Raw genomic sequence first — 17,461 nt, forward strand, 5'->3', positions numbered from 1 at the left:
AATATATGAACTATATTTTATATATGAAATATATTAAATATATTAAATACAGAATACATATATAGGAAGTCAGAGAACAGATCCGAAGCAGAGGTTGGTACTGAAAGCTTAGCATAGTGCCATAAATTAACTGAAAATAAAATAAAAATCATCACTGTTAACATAGAAATGATTGCATTCAAAAGCCAAACCAGCTGGTTTAAAGGGTGACCTGAAGAAGCCGTACCTTGCGTACAACAGTGAGCCGGGGATGTAGGTTGGCCAGTCCTCCTGGTGGGAGTGTTGAACAACCAGTGGTGAACTGGAGAAAAGCCTTCCTCTCATCCGAAGACATACCACACAAGACTCTCACAAATCGAAGGAATCCAGGGCTTAAAATAAATCAAAATAATCAGTTCTGGTAACATTACAAGAAAGCATGTGGGTTTTTTTAATTTCTCTTAAGACATTCAAATTACAACCTTTAGTCATGTTTAAGCAGACATCATAAGATTCTAGGGCCTGTTGAGTTTTAAGTTAAGAATAAAAAAAGCTTAAAATCTATTAAAATACTTCTTTAATCTCCTTGCTGAGTATTAGTATTACACAGAAGAACGTAGGTACATACTTATCTTGGAGTGTTATTTGGGTACCTTGCATATGAATGGGTAGAGAAGTAGATAGAGCTCAAACATTCTACGAGAAGAATCCAACTGCCTATAATCTTGAAGACTTTTTCTGCACCAGTACTACAGTATAAAGTCAATTTATATTTCATTTCATTTCTATCCTGTTTTAGACCCTTATGTGAAAAAAGTAGGAAAAATATAACAGACTACAACAGATGTTCAAGAAATCCTCTGCTGCTTTCATCCATACGAACCCAGGGAACGAGGGGAAAGAGAGGGCATGAAGAAAGCACAGCCTGCTGAAACACTCCCTCAGGTATAAGGCACTGTAATCTCAGCTACATCTTTGCATGCAGGGCAGGGTCAATGGAAGAATTGCTCCACACAATCTTAGACTGATAAGGATCCTTCAGCAGACTTACACTAACGCAGTTCCAGAAGTGATTTGTGTGTTATTGCTACCAAACATGACAAGCAGCAAAAAACCCCCAAACCTAACAAACCCCAAAACACCAAGACCACATCCTGATAGACAACCACCAGTATACATTTGTCCCCTGCATAGTACACTTGAAGAGAAATAAGAAATAAGGCCAAGTAGCAATTGTACCCAACTGAAAAAAAGTTATAACCACCTAACATGAGAATAAAAACTCTAAAATGCTATTTTTAATAGTCTGTATTAGTTAGCTGCCATTACATTTTCACTAGTTGTTCTCATTTTAATAATTTTCTTATTCTCTCTCATCACAAAACCACCAAGTACCTTCTAAACTATTTGTTGTAACATACATGGTTATTTCACGCTGTTTTAGACAACCACTTGCTCTTCAGGACCCACCAATCCCACCCAATTTGGCATCTTCATCTAAAGAATATTCTGTACATTTTGTCACTTAATGTTATATTTTAGCTAATACTTTAAAATCACTCAGAATATAAGTACCTATCTCTTGTATATCCCAGTTTGGGTTCAGTATAATTGATGATATCCTCAGCTGCCCAAGAAGGCGATTGATTTCCACAAAGAATCATCTGAACCTCTTCATGGCTGAAGGAACTCAGCTTCTCCATTGGAAAGACTCTGTTGAAGCCATCTTTAATTTGTACAAGATACAGTTATAAATATGAGTCCAAATAATGTTTATAAAATAATGTCAGCATTTCAAATGTATTTTAGTCAAACCAGAATCAACAGTTTCTTTATTAATGTAAATGGAACCTCTTCAAGATTAAAAATGGCATAGGTAATGCCAAGGTATTCTGAAATTAGTATCTTACCTGTTGCATTCTTAATTAAAAAGTTTATTTTTGAAAGCCATTCGATGCCACCACTTTAAACCAACATACTCTAAACACCAATTACTCCACCTAACTGCATATATGTTCTGTTATATTTAAAATTACCTCTGAATGCCTCCATTTGTTTCTGTATACCAGTATGCATGCAGAAGTCAAACATGAGATCTACATACTCCTCTGCATTATCCATTGTTACAGTCTGGAAAGACAATAGATAAATACTGTAAGAATTCTCTGTGCATTAGAGTTACTGCTGAGACTATAAAAATTTAACTGCTCGTTAAATTGTAAAGGTAGGTAGTTTCCTTACCTCATCTTCACCACCTGGTTTGAGATCCACAGCTGTAAACCCATATACTTTGGATGAAGGGCAAAACTGAAAATTTAGACTTCAAAATACAAAGATAGTTAGCAAACAAAGCAAACAAGTCTGCTACTACTTTTGTAAATACACCAGATTTACAACATGCACCCCTTACACCCGAAAGTATCTCACTAGATTTGAAACTGCTGTTGGTGGATCATTTTGTACCACTGTTCATGTATATACAACAGTACAGAACTACAAGTAGTAATGGACTGCACAGATAATACAGGTTTCAAATGTATGGTATGCACATGCATATACTCATCCACCATTTATTTGCATTGGATAACCATTGAAAATGTCAGAGTTTGATATCCAGAAGCTATCAGCTTCAGAACTACTCAAACCATTTAATTCAGTTCACAAACTCAGAAAAATTTCCATTAATTTCCAGCACCAACAGTTACAGAGCCACTTAACATATTAGGTATTTAGGCCCTTCAACGGTGCTACTTGCTTTCTCTCCATAACAAGTCAAGCTAAAGGCTATAGCCTTCCATGCCATTTCCCAGAAACTGTTATCAATAGACCATTTACACCATCTGTCCAGAGCAGCCTGACTCCTCAGGCCATAAACTGGGTGTTAAGAGGCCTGTGAGATGGGAGGATGCTCCTGTCCTCACACCCATTGAGGAACTCCCCACTCTGAGGGAGGTACTAGGCATTCCTGCCTGAACTGGAGGATGTATAACCTTGGAGTCTTGGGACTTTTTTACCACTCGTGGGATCCAGAGGAAGACTGCAGCCACCACTCTTCAACCAGACTGCAGCCACCACTCTTCAACCAGACTGCAGCCACCACTCTTCAACCAGACTGCAGCCACCACTCTTCAACCAGACTGCAACCACCACTCTCAACTGGACTGCAACAGCACTCTCACCAACAGGTTTTCCCCTCTCCTTTTACTTTGGACTCAGGGGGCCCAACAAACACCACTCTGTTCATGCCCCAGGGTGCTGAGTTATACATTTGGGTTTTGTGGGTTAAAACCAATTGTTTGTCTGTATAATCATACTTATTGTATTATTTTATTAAATTGTTATTCTGACTTATCATCTCTCTTTTGAGTTGGGTTCATTTCCCCTGCCAGTTTACCTTTAAAGCAGCACACAGTCCTACAACACTGCAGTGTAGCCACACTTAAGTTTAAAGAGTAGGAAACTGAGGAAGTGAGAAAATTCTCAAACCAAGGAAGAATATGGCTGCATCTCTAATGATTCCCCCTTGCAATGATGTTATTTAAAATTAAGAAATCTTCATTTTTCATTATATTTGTTGACTTTTGTCTCTAACACAACACAGTTTGTTTATCTATGAATAAATATGAAAACTCTTACCCCAAATCCTCTATGCTAAGAGGAGGACCCGAACCCGATGGATTCTTCAGCATTAATTCCTGTAGTTTTGTGTTCTTTTCATCCTCTGACAGATTTTTGTTGCTTAAAATTTGACGCCTTTTAATTGCAAGGTCCTTAATTTCTTTTAGAAACCTAGCTCTATGTGGATTTACTAATTCAAAGTCTTCCCATGTTAAAATTCCATTAAACCAGGCTGGAGGTTTAGGTTTTGGTGGATCAAGAATAAATTCTGACTTGGAGTCTTCTTCCAGACTTCCTACTGACAAGGAATCATGCCCTTCTTCTGTAGAAGCCTCCGACTGGCTTTCAGTACAGTGCAAGTCTCTGTCACCCCGTGATTCGTATATCAACTTACTCATGTTACTTTTAATGTCCCCCATACACATGAGTTTAAAAAAAGGCTTAGAAATGGGTAAATCCACAAGTCTATTGTCCTGAATGCATTTAGCCAAGAAAATTCCAAGGAAATGAAAGAGTTTGGTTATTCTTTCAAGCTCATCACTATCTTGTGGGAATGGTGCTGTGAACAGTCCACATGATCTCTGTACATAGTAGCCAGGTGGTTTCAATCCACCACCAATATCAACCTGATTTAACAGACAAAAAAAGCTAATATTATTAAATTCACCTTTAACAATGTATTTGCACAGTCTAAATTCTTATACTCTACTACTCTGTTAAAAAGAGAACAGGTAAAAAACCAAGCTGTGGAGCAGAGTGGTCATTCTTACCATGATGACTAGCTTCTCTATGATCATGTGTTCTTTCTTCCTGGATATCTAGCTCATTTGTCTTCCCCCCCCTTTTTTTTTTTCTTAACACAAGCATCCAGTTTAATATACAAATTAAAATATACCTGACGAGACTCATCATCTGGAAAATCATCATCACAAAGCCAAGCTCCCAAGTCTGTCCTCTGAAATTCTGCTGCAACCAATGCATAAAATTCCAAGGTAGGACCCAGGCCTGTTCCTTCCTCCCCTAAAAACTCAACCTAGAAAAACATAAGGAATGTTAATAATAACAGAAAATCCTAGTGAAATGTTCAGTGTTGGTTACAGAACAGGATATTCAATAAATATCCTGTCCAGTACTTTAGAAATAGCTATCCTAACCTCGCTCTGCTAGGCAGATATGCTTTACCTCTAGAACAGATTTTCTGTCTGCATGAATCTGCATGACATTTTCTGCCCATTCCATCAAGGATTCACCTCGCGGAACTTTTACTCTTTCATGTTTGAGGCGCCCAACTCTGAATTCTCCTGGATCATCACGTCGCACTGTGCTTGTGGTCCTTGTCCGTTCAACAGTGGCTTCACGTCTGTTCTGCAGCCATACAATTGCTCTGGGAAAAAACCAAACAACTTGTTTAAAACTTTGATGCCCAGCAACATGAAAACTTGAAAGTAGTCACTAATAAAATATTACCTGTTAATTACTAATTAGCTCCTAATTTTTTTTGAAGTATAAACTGCACTATCTCAGAAATACCTGAAATGCCCCAATATGGGCTGCTTCATATTTTATAAAGTCAGAAAACTGGAAAATTTTTAATATAAGCACCAGCTTCTGATGATAGCACCCATGAAAACAATACCATTACTGATCTTGAACTTTTAATCACAGATGCTCAAACCTGTTTAGAGACAAGCATTACACTATTCAGTATATACTGTAAGGCAGTTATGCATCACCCCATTAATACTGACCAAGTTCTACAGCAAGATTTATTTACTTACACACTCCTTAGAGCAACACAGAACCAAGGGTCCAGCAGAATCATACATAAATAAACCCATATCAGTGAAGGAAGAACAGCTGCCTCTAATGGCAATACTTATATGAAGTCAAATTTTCAATTTCTTGTATGTATTGTCATCTATGCAGCAATAAACTATCTACCAAGCTACTGTCTGTTGGTTGTTTTGCAAATATGGTCAAATGTCATGATGGAGTGTACACACCCACAGTTCATACAGAATATGAGTTTAAAGAACTATTTCCAGTATTTTAAGAGCTCTTTACTTACAAAGTAAGTAACATACAGTGTTTCCTGAGGGATCTCTTTAAAACACAATTTTTCTAAAATATTACCTTTTTTCAAAACAAACAAAAAAAAACCCCCCAACACACGTGGTCCATTTTTCTGGACCATTTTTCTGTAAAAGTTAAACTTTTACACAGTAAAAAGATTTAAATACCTTTTCTTCTCCTTCTTTTTCTTTCTTTCTAAATGCCTCGTTTTATAGTCTTTATGAGGTATTTCTACTGTGAATTAGACAACAGTAATTTCTGCAATTCTCTCTATACACCTTGGTTTGGAAAACAAACAAGCAAAACCAGCCAAGAAAACCCTCAAAAACCAATTCTTTTTTCTCATTAGATAAAGGTATACCAGCAAAAATGTTTACACTGCCTATATACTCTCAAGGTAATCACTGCTGTAATCAAAATATTAAGGATTCCGAGTTAATGAACTCTAGAGCATACCGTTAAATGTTTTGAAGTCTGATTTTGTTACAGTTTCATTGTGCAGCTAGTAACTTTCAAAATAGCATCTTTTTGTTAGATTTCTTCTGTTTTTTTAAGACTTCAGTGAATTAAAAATAAATTAACCAAAACAATCATAAAACAATTGCAGGAACTATAAAAGGATTTGTGATTTGGTGTATGTTTTAAAAACCCATTTAATTTATATGATTTGCAGAATGTTTTCTATTTTGTTTTTCAGTCCTTTATGCAATGAACTGCAACCCAGTCAAATTACTGCCTGATAGGATAACCTAGCTAGAAGTACACTAGCAAGTCTTCAGCTAAAGTTAAAAAATGAAATTTCTTGTCTTTCTAAACTTTTCCATCTTCTTCCTTCTAGTATCCAAAATGCTTCACATGTGGCAAGCAAAATCTGTCTCATTAGGATAAGGTCCTTCTGCAAATCAGCAATTTATTAAAAGGAAGCTGTCTTACTTTTTTTTTTTTTTTACCTTGATGCTCCAAATGCTGTGCATGTGAAGTACAACTGTCTTGTTTCAAATGGAATTAAGAAAGGACACTTGCTTGTTAGTTGCTCACACCAGTCTGGCAAAGCCCCACTTGCTAGTGCCAAGGGTTCCTGTAGTTTAATGCAGAGGGGAAAAAAAACAACAATGTTTTTAATATTAGACTCAGGTGGTCCCAACAAGTTTGTAACTAACTACACAGACACCCAATACACCCAAAGTACAGAGTTTTCGTCTGTGCTTAAGTTTCTTCCTTAGCAACTGACACTTCTTCCCCCCCTTTTTAAATGCTATCAACATGGAAACTACATGAGGAATGGCTGAGGTCACTTGGTCTGCTCAGCCTGGAGAAGCAGAGACTGAGGGGAGACGACATTGCAATCTACAACATCCCCACGAGGGGAAGCAGAGAGGCAGGTACTGACCAGTGAAGAGAGTCAACAGGAAACAGCATGAAGCTGAGTGGGGGTGATTTAGGTTGGATATTAGGAGAAAGTTTTTCACCCAGAGGGTGGTTGGGCACCAGAACAGGCTCCCCAGAGAAGTGATCACAGCACCAAGCCTGACAGAGTTCAAGAAGAGTTTGGACAACACTCTCAGTCACACGATGTGAATCTTTGGGTGTCTCGCACAGGGCCAGGATCAATGATCCTGATGGGTCTCTTCCAACTCGGCACATTCAGTGTTCTGTGATTCTACAAGTCTAAGTTTATAAAGTTTCTAGGACTCAAGGGTGCTTTGACATAGACACTGAAAGCTGTAGTAAATCTGGGGGTATGTACTACTCAAAACACCGGGGAGATCTAAGGATCCAATTACCTAGAGAGAATTACTCCTGAGTTTTGCCCAAAAGTGATTAGGATACTACCTTCTCAATACCAGAAGACACAAAAGAAACTCGGTGGTAGTAAAGATGATCCCCATTGAAATATTACTATAGTCCCTTCTAAAATAAAGAAGGCTACAGAAATTATTACTATAAGGATGTTCAGGGTGCCTGAACAATCTATAAAAGAACACAAAAACCTGAACTTTTTTTTAAACAAAAAATTAGGGCAACTTAACTGTAATTAAAAAAACCCAAACCTCAAAAACCACACAAGGGCTAAGTCAAGAATTTTCTTCAAATCTTTGTTAAAGAAAACATAGTTCTTTGGAAGAACTACACCTTAAAATTTCCTTTTTAATGTATCTAACTGACCTGGTACCAATAAGATCTTTTCTAGATGCTATTTTTGAAAGCTTTGTGTAGAATATATATGCCATAAAATGTCTGTGAACCTTAACATAATCAATTGCCTTTCTTACATTATCATCAGGCAGACATACAGACATATACACACTACGGTTGTAACATCAATGGCTGGTACAGAAAAAAATTATTATTCATAAGTAAAATATAATCAAGAAAAAAAGTTTTGTATGAAAAAGAACTGTATGTTTTCATTCAGACTCGTCTATTCTTACATAATTTACTCATCCAAACTATAAAGAAGAAAATACGTATGAAATAATTCAAAAATCAAAATGGCGAAAAAACTATTAATTTCAAACAGTCTAAATAAGGAAGAGAATAATAAAGGCTTAAAAACAATGACACACATACATTGTGCATAATACATTAATGTAATACCTCAATCTGTTGCAGAATCTTTGTAGTAATTTTTTTGCTTGTGAATTCATCTGGTGGAAAGTTAAACTGAGGATGCTCATCTCCTTCTAAAAATAATCAAGAGAAAATTTTTACTTTATTTTGTTTTCATTAAAATATTTTAAAAGCTCTGCAAAATAACTAACTTACCTTCCTGAGAAGTTCGTGCTGTGTAAGGGTCACTGGCAACTATATACAAAATTCTAAGTAATTGCAGAACATCTTCTACTCCACAGGAGTTCTGTCCGCTGCCAGCTTTGGCCTGAGGTTGTTCTTTTGCCAAACTAAGGATATCAGAATTTTGAAGAGTAGAAATGGCTCCCTGACTTAATCCAGATTTTGATCCATGTTCACAAAAATCCTGTGAAAAAAAGAATTAACAATGAAAACTGCTTTCTTTAGGACTGTGCACTCTAAGTTGATGATTTAAAAAAATCAAAATGGTTACTGTGTTCAAACTTAACACAGTCAAGTTGTGCATGGTGCAAATCATGATTCAAATGCATTTCAACACAACTATGTTTAACAGAAGACATTAAAATAAAAAGGCCAAGAGCAGCAAAACCTAAACTTGATATTGGCTTTTGAACATTCAGCTTCCCTATCCATGTCATAGCTCTCCCTCCACAAGAATCTTTAAAGCTGCAAAACAAAGCACACAGCCATTCATAATAAAAAAAAGTTTGGATGCAGACATATACCTTGTATGCAGCTATGAGCTGGGAACAATTTCTGTTTTTCCTAATACTTTTATTAGTGCCGGTTAATTTCCAGTGGCGCAGGAAAGCTGAGTCTGCATTCTTCTGCAGGTAGGTTATCAAGTCATTCTTTGGTAATTCATCAGTGCCAAGGTACTGCTCCACATGCTCTACTGACCAGCAACCCTACAACAGGAACCACCAAATGTTGGTTCTTCCTGATTGTAAAGTCTTGAAGATTTCACATGCATTACATAATTTTTTTAAAGGAGCATGCATTTACAAATATACTCACGCATATCCCTTAAGTAATTGAAGACAGTTAGTTTTTTTTAATGTAGCATTTCAAAAACTGCAATAGGATTTCTTTTGCTTTTGTTAGAACCACAGAACATAAACAAAGGCACAGAGATAGGTCTTACCATTTTTCCACTTTCTTTCTCTTTATCAGAATCCTTCATTTCTCTGTACATGATTCTAGATATCAAAACAATGAGTTAATATTTCATACTCATAGCACATCCTCTAAATTATGAAGTCATACATTGACCTGTTAGACATCAGTGACATTTAGACAATATGATGTAAATCAGCAACAGCAGCCGCTCTCTGCTGCACAGAACATCTGGGATACCCTAATAAGCTCTATTTTCATGATGTTGATATTTAGCTTGCAAAGTATTTAATTTATGCTTCCTTAAGTGAGGTTTGAGTAATCAAACAACCTTCACTGTACACATTTCCCAAACCAACTTTAGATTTTTCACTACACACGCACCAACTCTTTGAAATTTTTAAGACCTACGGTAGCTTACTGTGCATTAACTTAGGAGATATGCATATTCACAACTGTTTCTCATGCTTTTTAACTAGAAACTTATCTTTTCTCTAGGACTGTAAACCCCATGGGATTTTTCCAAGGAGGTCCCTGAACAGACAAAATTCTTTTTTCCTTGGTCAATGCTTGACTTTTGGAATGTTAACAAATCACAGTTGAGCATTAGAGGTTATGAGGTTTTTTTGTTTTGCAGGCACAGCAGTAGTTTCAAAACGAGTAGGAACATACTGACAAACACAAAAACCCCACCTAATTCTAATATTGCTTCTTACAGAGGAAGAAGAAAAAAATTAACATTGTTTTGCATCCATTTCCTAATCAGTCACAGTGTTCTCTACCCAGAATAATAAACTAGTGAGCTTACGTGTAGGTTGGCTCCCAAATACGCCTAAGTTTGTCAGATTTCACACTGCCATTACAGGAGAGCTGTAACAATTTCTGTACATAGTAAAAGATGGTAGATCGAAAGTTTGTTAGAGGCAGTTCTACTTCTCGAGTTGTTCCAAGACCTGAAACTTTCAAGGTAAGTGCTAAACGTGGTGAAGGCATGCACTCAACCTCTTCCAAGAGTTCTGAATGAGGTGTACCTGCGTGTGAAAAATCATTTGAGAAGCCATTAATACAAAATATATAACGCATTGCAAGTTGGCTGCAACATCAATAAAGTGCACAATAATGAAGTGTAAAGACTTTCTGTACACACGCCAAAGAGAAGATACTGAGTTTTAACTACAGACTATATCTAAGGGCTATAATCAGAGCACTTTTTCATGTGAGTAAAGCTAACTGGAATTTTTGAAATCCCTATTGATCCTTACATCTTGTTATCATCTTTCATATTATCACAGCATGTGCTTTATTCTTTTCACACACAGTATCTTCCTTTCAGTTCTTCAACATCAACAGCAGTTCATTTCCACATACACTAAAGCCTATTTATTCCTTTCTGTTATGCACATTGAGTACCTCCACACTGATGAACAGGAATGAACTAAGGAGCAAGACCAGGTGCTATGCTGCTGATCGCACAGACGGCTCCCTTACTGTATTACCTTCCCCCTTGCCTCTGCTTTGGACTGTTTCAGCAAGCCCTCTCCAATCAAAGCTATTCTGGGTAACTCTAAGACAGTTTAATCCCTGCAGGTGGAACCAGACATACCAAGAGATTTATCACATCTTTATCCTATCAAGAGATTTTATTATTTATCATTTTAAGAGATGATCCGAGTTAAATTCATGAGTTTGCCTATTTTACACAGCATTTAATTTACTTTTTCCCTAGTAATGCTTGGACCTGTGGAGGTAGATGAAACTCTCACTCAAACAGAGAAAAGCCACAAAGCCACAAAAGCATGTTGTTCTGGTTAACAGTGATAGGATCCCCAGAACAGTGGGCCCCTTAACAGTGAGTCTCCATCCTAAAGCCAGATTAAGCATCATAAATATCTTGTCAGCATACCCGGTGGAGGGATTTCTAGGTCAGTTGTCTGCTGGACATTAGTACGACCAGGTCTTGGGTCAAAAGCAGGAACCAAAGCAGAAAATTGCCGTTTCAATACATAATCATCATCCCATGTTCTTCTACGGCCTCCTTTGGTTTCATACTCCTCTTCTTCCTATAAAAAAATGTAGTTGTTTTTTAGATTCTGCTACAAAAAATCATTTAAACAAAAAATTAAAACTCAGGGAATACAGCAGTCACATAAACTGAACTGCAACTCAGCCCTGGTGAGGCCACATCTGGAATACTGTGTCCAGTTCTGGGCTCCTCAGTACAAGAGAGACATGGAGCTCCTGGAATGGGTCCAGCTTAATCAAAGATGACTAAGAGACTGGAGCATCTCTCTTATGAGAACAGACTGAGATATCTGAGCCTGTTCAGCCCGGAGAAGAGGTGACTGAGAGGAGACCTCATCAATGTATACAAGCATCTGAAGGGGGGGTGCCAAGAGGATGTAGCCAAGCTCTTCTTGGTGGTACTGAGAAATAAGACAAGAGCCAAAGGGCAGAAACTGATGCACAGAAAGTTCCATCTGGATATGAGGAAGAACTTAATTACTGTGCAGGTGACTGAGCACTGGAACAGGTTGCCCAGAGAGGTTGTGGAGTCTCACTGTGGTTCTTGTCAACATTCTGTCAATTCTTTACGTCTTCCCCAATTTCAGAGAAAACTGACATAGAAGAAATCAAAGTAGGCACTTAACAGTTTTAGTTCCCCTTAGCAGGAACCAAAATTATCAAAACTGCAGACATAGAGAAACCAACAGGGCTAACCTTATAATGGGTATATTTACAGTTTCTGGAAAGAATTAAACATTCCATGAAGCACCAGAACACAGGAAAAATACAAAGTATTGTAGATGAGCAACCTTGGTGTAGATATTGTGTGTATTCCACAAACTTTGTAATACCATAAATTCAAATAAGCCAATGGCGTCAAAATAAACACATTAGTTTTTCTGAAAACAAGAAGCAATTTTTTCCAAAGTGTATCACATATTAGTATATAAAATATACACATTTTATCCAGAGATTAAATCAAAAATACTAGAACTATTATGGTGGGGGAAAAAAAACCCTAATTTTGAATGAGCTTTAGCAAGTGTAAATTGCTTATGAATTTTCTACAACAAGTTTTTAATCTCTTGAACTCCTCACTGAGAAGAATTACATGGTATATCAGAGGGAATAGTTCTGGAGCCCAAAAAGGGAAAATTTTCTTTTCCAGACCTGCTTCTTGCTGTGTAGTCTCAATGAAAGTCTATTTCTGCTATTTCTGCTGCTTCCCATGAACAATAGTAACTCCGTTTAACATTTTCTGAAAAGTGGTCAACAGTCTACAAACTAATGTCACTGTTTGCATCGCAGATCTATTTAAGTAGCACTAGCTTTTTTCTTCCTAATTTTGTATATTTGTGCAGAAGGTGAAATAACAAAATAGTTCGTAATGTACCAGAGTTTCTATTAAGAGCATAATCACAAATTTAAAATGCTAAATATTTTGGTTCAAATAAATAAAACTTTGCATATTAAATGCAACAGGAAGCTTCTGTAATTCCATAAACCAATATTTACTTTTATTACATAAAACATTAAGTTATTATTAGTGAAGTCTTATATTTTGCAATATCCATGCTGATCACTTCAGTGGTGGTAGTAGAAGACCAACCGTTATTCCCTTCCACTAAAGAACAACCAGATGAAAGGCCAGAACTCCCAACAGTGTAAGCAAAAATCTATTGCCCCCACCCCATTGTTTTTTTGGTGAGGTTTTTTTTAGAAGACATAGTTGCTCTAACAAACTTTTTGCTTCATGCAAGCCTACAGTTAAACACATCCTAGAACTGTATCATTATGAAAATGCAGCAGCCTACCCACAAAGTCGTTTCCACTGTCTGTCATTTTGTTCCCAGGCTGGTTTTAAGATGTTCATTCTGACCTATGCGGTCTCAGGGTGTGCTGGTGTTCAAAACCACTTTTCTTGTATTTTTTTATTATATGCAAGAAACTAAAATCTAAATAAAATTGTTTTAATTAATGGAAATATTATAGCTAGGACTTCTTACTGCCAAAAAAATCTGTTGATTTTTAATGCATCTGCTAGTCAATTAAGATACCATCTTATGCTAACTGTACCATACCATAACTTCTTCATATTCCTGATCTTCTTGGTTATCATCTTCATTTTCATCATCTTCTTCATCTGGTTCAGGTAGATCCTCATCATCATCTAATTCTGCCAATAGAGTGCTAGCTCGGCAGCTATCAAGAAAATCTATAATAGATACATATATATATACATTTACATACAGAACAAAAGTCAAGAATAACCTTTAAAGCAGAATTTTTAAAATTAAAGAACAGAAGCATTGGGCAGAGTGAAAAAACAAATCTCACTAAAACAAGAAAGAAAACTAAAACATTGCTTATTGCATAAGAAGATAAAAAGATGTGTTAAAAGCACATTTAAAAAGTCCATGGCTTTAGCACATAGCTAAAAAGTTCATGGGTCTACTCAAGACCATAACTAACAAAAGCAGTACTTAATATTGGTATAATTAATAGTGATCAAGAGTGATCAGTTTTTTGTTTGCTTATAGCAAACATAATTACACTTATTTTAAGTTAATAAACATCTCAAAAAAGAGGTACACAAATGCATACTGTCTGTTTCTATGTCTAATTAATTTTAAAAACAGGTCAGTGATGTAATTTCCACTAACAGTGTGTCTTAGACCTCAAATTACATTTAAGATAAATATTTAAGAGTAATATTTTTAAAGATTCAATTGCTAATTAGTTACTGTAACAAGAAATTGAAGGCAGAGACAAAGTTCAATTTTACCAACCTAGTACTAAGACTTAAACAACATCCCAAAGAGGTAGAATTTCATCCAAAGAAAAGAATTTCACAGCAATATAAGTGGATGGGATGAAGCTTTCAACTTTTACATTTTTCTATACATATAGAAACTACCTATACTATTGAAACACCCTATGAATTGTTGCCACCACCCATACAGAAAATTTAACATACTCTATTTGCTCAGTTGTTTGTGATATATTTTAAGACTTGTCACCCAATTGAAATATCAAATCAGACTTAATTAAAAGAATAAAGGGAGATGGTATATGTAGATATATTAATCAACTGCCTCCAAGCAGCTCAATTCCAATATCCATTGAAATGACCAGATATTCTTCAAGTAATTTAAAAGGCAACAAAAGAGAACACAATCTTAATCCAATAAAATTGTAAACAAATCAAGTACCTTTTTTTCCAAAACATCTCACAATCCAATAAACTTTACATTGGGAAGTATTTTCCCATATCCAACCCAGGGTTTTTTTTTTTATTTCATTTTATCATCTTGATTCCTAGGTATTACTGACCTAGTTATCTAAATCTTCTTTTCCAATATTCATATCCTGCAAGTAACTACTGTCCTAAAGTCTGTTTCTAGGGTACAGTGTCCACATAACTCTGGATGATGTTCCTCAAATCATATAATTCCATTCTCCATGTCATTTTAATTTTTGTGTTCTTTCCAATTTTTTGCAATTACTATGATGGTACTGATATACCTGGCACCTATTTTAAGTGTACAATATGCCTAATGGTGGATGCTTTTCAACCAGACTAATACAAGGTACATCAGGCTGTGCATGTAGCACGCCTACAAAACACAAGAAATAACATTTTGATTTTAATTACAAGTACATATGAAAGCTACATTAGATATTAAATTTGATGATGGAAAATATTTAAGTGCCTAAATAGAGCGTATCACAAATAGTAATAACGTGGGATACAAACTGCTTAAAAACATAAGGAAATACTACGACATTAACATTATTTTACTTACTGCCTTACAGAATTAGCAACATATGAACAGCTCAGCTTTCAAACACTTTTCAGTAAATAAACTACTACACGAGAAAATCACAACAATGGAAAAGGAAAAAAACCATTAATGGGAAGTCTAATGCTTACGTTCATTTAAAAATGAAACTTACCATATAAAGAATATTCTGCCTCCTGCCCTGTATCGCTCTCACTAGATGTTGATGTTAGGCTAGTAGTTAGAGTATTACTAAGCGACTGACCAACAGATAAAACTGTAGTTGCTGTAGCTACATTGCTGCTGCTAGTAACACTGGATGTAGACATGGTCACTGTTGATGTGGTACCAGTTGTAGTCAGATTAGGAAAACTTTGGGCACCCATAAGAGGAGAAGCTATAGATAAAGATATGGTAAGATAAAATAAATGATTTGATGACTTGAAGAGTACAACTTACATGCATGACTCCTGTGTTGAAAAATATATTTGGGATTGAAAAATTATCAGTGTGTTATTTTACATAAAGAACAACAGAATATAAAAGGGAAGGGTTTCCCAATGCAAAAGTGCACCTTACAATGCAGATTGTAATCCACTTCTGAGCTTATTCCATTGTGTATATTAAAAATAAATAATTTTATCAAATAAATCCCCAAATCCCACTGTAAATCTGAAATTACTTGATTTCATTTTCAATGTATGAAGAGAATTTCTGAAATCTATTACTCCAATGTTGTGGTCTATCTTTAAACCTAAAATGTAATTTAACCTCTAAACAACAATACAGTCATATTATACAGGGAAAACAACTTAACTATATATAAGTTAATTTAAAACAGTAGAAACATGAAACCTGTGATTATTGTGAACTTTTCTAAAGTTCTTAAAGGAGCTCTTTTCACATAACTACTAGACTATAACTATTAAAACATATTATCATCACAGTCAACAAACCTGAACTGACAGTACCATGAAACACAAGTGACTGACTTATGTTGGATCACTTATTTAAATAATTTTCAGAAAAAGCAAGCAACAACTAAGAAGTTACCTTACTGCACATTCAAATAAAACACAGTAAATGCATTTTAGTTAACAACTGAAACAAAACTGAATTCACTGTAGACTCAACAGAAAGAATTTCAGGTAATGTACGTAACTGAGTACAATTTATACCAATGTGCAAGTAGATCCCAGTCTTCAAAACATTTTCTCACGTGCTTATCTTCAAGCAAGGAGATTAATCACACATTTGCACATGAAAACTTGATGGGTCACCTGTACTTAGAATTTAAGCCTTATGGTTTCCAATCTACTTTTTCTAAACTTTATCAAATTCAAGTTTTGCAGTTTTAAAGTACGCATTTCCATTATTGCAGTTTATGTAAACTAAGACACTGGTTTTTTAAAAATAAACCCCATATCTGAATTTCAGACTATTATTAAAGTTTGCAAAGGTTACTACCCTTGAAGAAGGGTACAAAGATTCTTCTCTTAAGTACATTTGGTAGTTTTTGTGAAAAATAAATGTTACTGTTTCTGTTTTTCTTCTTTGTCACATACTGCCCCCATCCCAGTCCCCGCCCCTTAGGAAGTAAGTAACATTTTGCAAATAAAAATATAACAATGCAGGAAGAGTGTAAAATAAAAATATAATAATGAGGGAAAGTGTGAAATTTAAATCTAGAGTTGTTAATAAGCTTATCTTCATTGTTATGAAACCACGGAAATGAAAAACCAGAGTCTTTCTTTTGTTGTTGAAGAAATTGAAAATAAGTTGTTCAGTATGCACATCTTCCACCCACTACTAATTAATAGCAGTAAACTCTTTGCTGTTACAGGAAACAGAAAAAGCCATTAAGCATCAGCATTTCAGTTGCTCTGAATTCAAGACCAAATTGAAACTGGCTACCCCAGACAACACTTAACTTCTGGCAAATACTGATGTTTTTCAATGCAACCAGTACAGCAAGTCCAGAAACGCTTACATCACTAATCATGATTTCACTCTTTACTTTTTGGGTGTTGGTGTTTTTTTGAGGGGTGGGGTGTTGTGAGTGGCTTGTTTGGGGTTTGGGAATTTTTGGTTTTTTGTTGTTTTGTTTTTTTGGTTTTTTGTTTTTTTTCTGGAGGGGAGGAGTTGTTTCGTTTTTTAACCTGAACAGGTCAAAACCCCAACAAATTTTTAAAAATCCAAGCTTGTCACAATGGTCTATGGTGAAATTCCTTCAATTTAGTCTCTGATCTCTTTTGGGGGGATGACTTACCATTTACCATTCTATTCATATAAAATGT

General features: G+C 35.7%; 1 protein-coding gene across 10 annotated transcripts in view; it reads right to left on the reverse strand.

Annotated features, from left to right (window-relative positions):
* The window catches only part of HECTD1 (HECT domain E3 ubiquitin protein ligase 1), a 58,999-nt gene that overhangs the window by 1,200 nt on the left and 40,338 nt on the right, over positions 1-17,461 (reverse strand). For 8 of the 10 annotated variants that reach the window (XM_018082397.1, XM_008924999.3, XM_018082390.2 and 5 more), the window contains 16 exons: positions 15,340-15,561; positions 13,464-13,597; positions 11,282-11,438; positions 10,187-10,409; positions 9,407-9,461; positions 8,988-9,170; positions 8,437-8,647; positions 8,269-8,354; positions 6,621-6,748; positions 4,780-4,981; positions 4,493-4,630; positions 3,616-4,223; positions 2,221-2,299; positions 2,016-2,109; positions 1,555-1,705; positions 227-371 (listed from right to left, as the gene is read on the reverse strand). In XM_018082397.1, the coding sequence (XP_017937886.1) occupies positions 227-371; positions 1,555-1,705; positions 2,016-2,109; positions 2,221-2,299; positions 3,616-4,223; positions 4,493-4,630; positions 4,780-4,981; positions 6,621-6,748; positions 8,269-8,354; positions 8,437-8,647; positions 8,988-9,170; positions 9,407-9,461; positions 10,187-10,409; positions 11,282-11,438; positions 13,464-13,597; positions 15,340-15,561 (2,816 nt within the window). The remainder of the gene's footprint in view (positions 1-226; positions 372-1,554; positions 1,706-2,015; positions 2,110-2,220; positions 2,300-3,615; positions 4,224-4,492; positions 4,631-4,779; positions 4,982-6,620; positions 6,749-8,268; positions 8,355-8,436; positions 8,648-8,987; positions 9,171-9,406; positions 9,462-10,186; positions 10,410-11,281; positions 11,439-13,463; positions 13,598-15,339; positions 15,562-17,461) is intronic. The other 2 variants (XM_018082396.2, XM_018082394.2) reach the window with 2 other exon arrangements.

Source organism: Manacus vitellinus, unplaced genomic scaffold, assembly GCF_001715985.3.
Source record: "Manacus vitellinus isolate BGI_N305 unplaced genomic scaffold, ASM171598v3 scaffold_6_pilon, whole genome shotgun sequence".
NCBI classification, from domain to species: Eukaryota; Metazoa; Chordata; class Aves; order Passeriformes; family Pipridae; genus Manacus; species Manacus vitellinus.